General features: G+C 33.3%; 1 protein-coding gene across 2 annotated transcripts; it reads right to left on the bottom strand.

The window, feature by feature from the left end:
- Positions 1-3,917: 3,917 nt before the first annotated feature.
- LOC143570345 (uncharacterized) lies at positions 3,918-5,762 on the bottom strand. Of its 2 annotated transcripts, none has more exons than XM_077056018.1 (4): positions 5,636-5,762; positions 5,444-5,558; positions 5,248-5,362; positions 3,918-4,718 (listed from the first exon to the last, which is right to left on the bottom strand). In XM_077056018.1, the coding sequence occupies exons 1-4, from the start codon at positions 5,734-5,736 to the stop codon at positions 3,991-3,993; spliced, it is 1,059 nt and encodes a 352-aa protein (XP_076912133.1). In that variant the 5' UTR covers positions 5,737-5,762; the 3' UTR covers positions 3,918-3,990. The 2 variants fall into 2 exon arrangements, with proteins under 2 accessions (XP_076912133.1, XP_076912134.1); XM_077056019.1 differs by having other exon boundaries at positions 5,275-5,362.

Raw genomic sequence — 5,762 nt, 5'->3', positions numbered from 1 at the left:
TATTTAATCTTAAAAAAATTGTAGAATATTAGATTTAATAATCAATAATCTGAACTATTACTTGCTGATTGGTAAAAGTCACAACTAACGAAATGTTGTGTGACAGTCTTACATTTTAACATATTTCTCTCATGATTTTGTTGTTACGTAGTACTAATGTTAGTCTTTTGATGGTGTATCATGTTTACGGGAGAAAAAAATGTGTTTACAGCAAATACATGACGAAAACGCGAAAACACTTTATCCCCCTTTTCTCACCACCACGGCAACCATCACCACTTACCACTACCAACACCAACCCCCACCCCTCTACTACCACCACCACCATCATCGTCTTCATTCGACATTTAGTCGTATAACCATTTTTTGTTGTGATGGTTAGATCGATAGACATAATAGAGAGGGATTGTGGAGGTGGGTCGCGTTCTAGGTGACCCATCCGCATTTTTCAGGTCTATGGTGGTGGTGTTGGTGAGAAAAGAGGGAGAGGTCTTTTTGCTGCGTATTTGCAGCTTAAGCACGTTTTTGACATGCAAGCATGACACGTCATCAAAAGACTAATGACGTTAGGATTCCGTTACCATTGGATAATTTGAAAAAATAAGTTAAAAGGTAGGACTATCACAAAACATTTCGTTAGTTAAGACTCTTATCGACAATCTATAATAATTGGGATTATTTAAATCTAATGTTCATTACCATTTATTATTTTAATATTACAAATAGTGCACATTCTTATATTCATATTCATGTTTTGATGTCAGTGTCTCACCATCTTATGTTCAGATTGTACTTCACACTATATTATACAATGCAAATTATTATACATGTTAAGACATGTCTTATGTATGACAAATGGGAATCACATGAAGAGATATTACCAAACTCTTTTAAGTTAGGCCAGTTTAACACACGTTATCTTATGTTGGTCATGTTGGGTTGGGTCGTGTCGAGTATACATGGTAAATTGTGGGTAATGCGTGTTAATCGAGGATCTTCGGTTATAATTCGGCTGTCACTATCAAGACGGTTACACTATTTTGCGGCACAGTTGCTTTTACAATTAGAGGGGAATTCATGTCATGCACTCTCATAATACTCGATCATCTTCTCGGATTATTCCTTTACACGCATATTTATTCTCACCGTTAGTTGAGATGATATTATAGACTAAACTATTTTTTTCTTGGTTACGATTACTTCAAAATATAATGTTAAATTAAGACAGAAGACAAACGGGCAACAAGCAGTTGATAAAATTTAAAAAAAATTATTTGCATTTCTTATTATTTTTAGCAACAATTAAATTTTGTTGTAATGAATCTCAAATGTGTGTGTATACATGTGCGCATAAATTATAAGTAACACAAGGATCATGAAAAAATGTTTAAAGAAAATAAAGATATTTAATTTAATTCTATAATATGCAAAGAAAAAAAGCAAATATATTAAATTCAAAAAGGTTTAAACTTATAAAAAAAACAGCTGATAGAGTCAGAGAGAGATTTAAGAACAATATTAAAAGCAGGAAGAAGTTTTGGAAGTATTGATCCAAACAAAGATAATTTATTAACAAATTAGGCTAGTATCCCGTGTAATACACGAGCTGAATAGAGGATATAACATTAATAAAAAAAATGTTTATGTATTTGGTATAATTTAGGAATGTATAACAATTTCTTATGTAAGAAATTAAATATTACATTATATATAAGTTTGAAAAAAGATTAAATACAAAAATTATTCATAAACCTTCAATATCTCATTGTACACAACATATGTGGTTTTCCCATATTAATAATTCAATAGTACGAAATGATTTTAAAATAGTAAAATAAATCAAGAGTCAAGGCAAGTTTAACTAAATTTTCGTGAAGACAGATTCTTGATATTTGGATGTACACACGCTTGAAAAAAAGGACTTTTAACAATTTAGACATATGTTAGTTGTTTTACGCAAATCAAAAGAATCTTTATAATAATATTTTGAAATAAAGTATTTAAAAAATTAGTTTAAAAAGACGTAATAAATAAAGAAAACATTAAACGTTTTTTTTTTATTTACGGAAATCACCATTAAATAAGAGTTAATGAAAAATTAATTTAAGAATTTTAAAAATAATAATAAATGTAGCATATTAATTTAATGGATTTAAATAGGTTTAATTTTGAAAAATAGTTTATATGTCATCTTATATATGGACACTATAGAAAGATGCTATGTGCCTATGTTGTTTTGCTTTAATATAATAGTAAGATTAATGATGATGTAAGAAGTTTTGGGATGGAAGTAACCGGTTATATATTTCGCCTGGAAACAGGTTAATAGTTACAAAATCAGTTTACCGAAACCGATTTTATGTTTTTTATTTATCTTTTTGAAAACCAGTAATTTTTCCGGTTATACCGGTTAGGGTTTTTTGCTTGAAACCAGTTAGTACCTGACCCGATTAACCAGTCTAACCGGTTAATTGACCGTTCACCATTAACCGGATATTAAACTAATTGGTTTTTGAATAACCCGTTAACGAGTTTTGTGCATGTCTAAATGTAACAACATTTAGAAATTTTACATTAACAAATTATTGATGATAATAAGTAGAAATAATGTAACGTCCGAAAAAAAAAAGTAGAAGAAACATGTCAAAATATGATATTATAAGCTACTTGGAAAGACATCATGCGCCCACGATCGCAGACAATGCTGGGTAGCTGAAGGTCAACTGCAGTAAAACTTGGTATGATCGAATTTGAACTTAAAACCTTACGCTCTCCTTTCTAAATCTTCACTTCCGCTCCAACACCGTGTAAGTAATGTACTCGTTTATAAACAAAAATGTGTAACCTAGGTCAGCCCAGCGCCCCAGCCCCTTCTTAACAGACCTAACCAACCTGTTACCTGTTACAGCCTTGGCAACATATCATGCTATATCTATCGTACAATTTCAGGTCCAAACCAACCCACCAGCCCTAAACACATAGGCCCAAAAGATGAATTAACATTTAACACCTAATTTACAGAGAATATTTTTAATTTATTGTTTGATTAACGTTTAATTACATTCTTTTGTTTTTTGACAAGTTTATTCTTTTAGTTTTACTAAGTTTAATTTAATGGTTCAATTTTTACAATAAGTTTAATTTAATGGTTCAATTTTTACAATAATAGAAATGAACAAATTATTTTATCATTTTTTAAATAAAACTAGTTATAAAGTAAAAACAATAAACTTTATATAATTAAACCAGTTCGACAATCACAACCCGTTTGACATGTTTTGTAAACGACTCATCTTGACCAATCGCAAACTTTTTAAAACAAAACTAAAGCGAAAAAAATACATCAAACGCAACCTAACTAGTAATTTCATGATTTCATCGTGACAAAATTAAATCTAGTTCAAATCGAATAATATCGGGCTAGAGTGTAACATGTAAACCATTCCTACCAATATATATTATCTGATTAGCACAACCATGAGCTTACGGATTTGTTTGTTTTTGGCGTAATTGAAAACTTCTCAGAATGTCACAAATCACGGATAGCATCCAAACCCGTTAGTGATATTTAAAGCTAGACATTTTTTTAACCCGATGTCTAATGTGGGCTACAAGATGAAGTGGGATTCAAATGACTCGAGGAACAAATGGAGCGTTATAATAATGATATGACGCATCGATAGGAGCCAAGAAGTGCGGTCCTTTTCCATCCTCGTGCATCTGTCACAGCCAAACTACGACGTGTTTTGATTATAATGCACAACGTATAACACACGAACATGCACAAGTGGACCAGAATAGACAGCATGATATGACTGAGAACCCTCACCACCCATACCACACTCCCACCTACCCAACCAAAAGAAAACGACACCGTTTGACCATTTCCTATGAACAACCTGCTTGCTAACAAAAAAAAAACCCTAATCAACACTTCTTTCTCATCTCATCTCAAAGAACTTCACAACACAAAACACAAAGATTTCACATCTACAAACCCCGCCTTTTCATCCGTTCGTTAATCGAGTCAAAACCGCTCTCTAAACGCAAACCCCGTTTCCTAAATTCCGTCACCGAATGCTCAGCTTCTGCAGTATCCGAATTCAAAGGAAAGAAAGAAAACTCCTTGCTTCTCGGACCCGGACCCGGACCCGAGTCAACATTACCTACATTAGTCAACCCTCGTTCATTACTCGAAACAAGACCCAACCTTAGAGACAAATCACACTCCACCAATTCGGGTCTCGATTGGTTCCTTGAACCCGAACCTAAACCCGAACCTAAACCCGTGCCATCTTTGTCAAAAACCATCACTCTTCCGGGACAACCCGTTTGCGAAGACGAAGGTAACGACTCGTGGGTGGTTTGAAAAACTGGTGTTCCGATGATAATATTATTTGGGTTCGGTTGAGAGCTATGAAATCCCATTTGGGGTATCCGAGGTTGAAACTGGAAGCCATGATATAATGGATAAACTGAAGGCGGTTTATTCTCGAAAGACATCATTTGTCCAGGAATATTTTGAGGATAAAAAGGCTTGAAAACCGGTCTTGAATCTTTATTAAGTTCCGAAACAGTATGTGCTTGATTCACACATTCTGGTCTTTGAACATTTGTTGGACCAGAATCTTGGTTTCTTGGACTTAAGTAGCTTCTGGTGTTACTGTTTCTTTGACTTCTTGATGATCTTACAGGCACACAGCCCAAATTAAGAGCAGCTGAAATCCAAAATATTAATAATAATTAAAACACTTATCAATTCATCATCTTTTGATAATGTAAAATTTCAAGAACTTGAAACTAGGAGTGTGCATGAAACCAAAAAACAGACCCAAAACCGAAAAACCAAACCGAAACAAAAACTGTAGATTTCATTTCGCGTATTCGTAAAAACCAAGCTTTTGGTTAGGTTTTACATGTAAATAAAACTGAACCGAACCTATAGTTTTTTTATATTTTATTTTTTAATTTTAAGTAATTTATAATAATTTAATGTATAGTTTAACCTAAATATTTTAGCCAAAATGTATAACAATCAATTTAATTATTAACTAACAAAAAATTTTAAACTTAAACTATTCACTTTTTGGCGACATCTTTTTCGGCTCAAAATTTCCAACCGAAAAAACTGAAGCCGAACCAAACCAAACAGTTTTCATTTCAAAAGCTAAAAAACTGAAATTTCGGTTTTCGGTTCGGTTTTTCCCCAAAACCAACCCATGCACACCGATAGTGCAAACGGTGTACCTTCAACACAAGGGGGCAAGAATTCACCAGTTTCCAAGGTCTCATCTTTTCTGATTATGGTATCAATAGCATCATTCAACCGGTCCCACAATGTTTCAGGATCTGTATACTCAGCCTAATTGCAACACAACAACAATATTTAATCTTTACACCTTCATATCATCAAACAAAACCATCAATTTCAAGATTAAATCACCTCAGAATTAGCTTTGGAATACATGATTTCCTCAGACTTAAACACAACAACAGGCAACTTCTCTTGCCATTCTCTATTCTTCTTCGTATCTTGACCATGGTTCTCATGCACAACTCTGTGAAACATTTCATCAAACACCTGGTGTGCATTACCAAAAACCCAAAAAAATCAAACCTTTAATAGCAAAATTACCTGAAAATTTGCTGTATGATTGAGCCTCTAATGGGTTGGTGTCTATCACTGTGCCAAGATCTTCTAACACATTCAAATGGTCTGGGTCCAGGCCGTGGCATCTTCAAACTGATTACAAAATTGGGGG

The sequence above is a fragment of the Bidens hawaiensis genome, unplaced genomic scaffold (genome assembly GCF_021521415.1).
Source record: "Bidens hawaiensis isolate Kalapana, Puna unplaced genomic scaffold, B.hawaiensis_p1.1 tig00024894_1, whole genome shotgun sequence".
Lineage (NCBI taxonomy): Eukaryota > Viridiplantae > Streptophyta > Magnoliopsida > Asterales > Asteraceae > Bidens > Bidens hawaiensis.
The sequence above is the reverse complement of the archived record's forward strand: the minus strand, read 5'-3'. Positions and strand labels throughout refer to the sequence as shown.

What these genes read in the sequence shown, in the direction of transcription:
- LOC143570345 (XM_077056018.1), bottom strand. Translation starts at nt 5,736, where the DNA reads ATGCCACGGCCTGGACCCAGACCATTTGAATGTGTTAGAAGATCTTGG. An exon ending in ATCATACAGCAAATTTTCAG is followed by an intron (nt 5,559 to 5,635) that starts GTAATTTTGCTA and finishes AATGTTTCACAG; the next exon opens with AGTTGTGCATGAGAACCATG. An exon ending in ATTCCAAAGCTAATTCTGAG is followed by an intron (nt 5,363 to 5,443) that starts GTGATTTAATCT and finishes TGTTGCAATTAG; the next exon opens with GCTGAGTATACAGATCCTGA.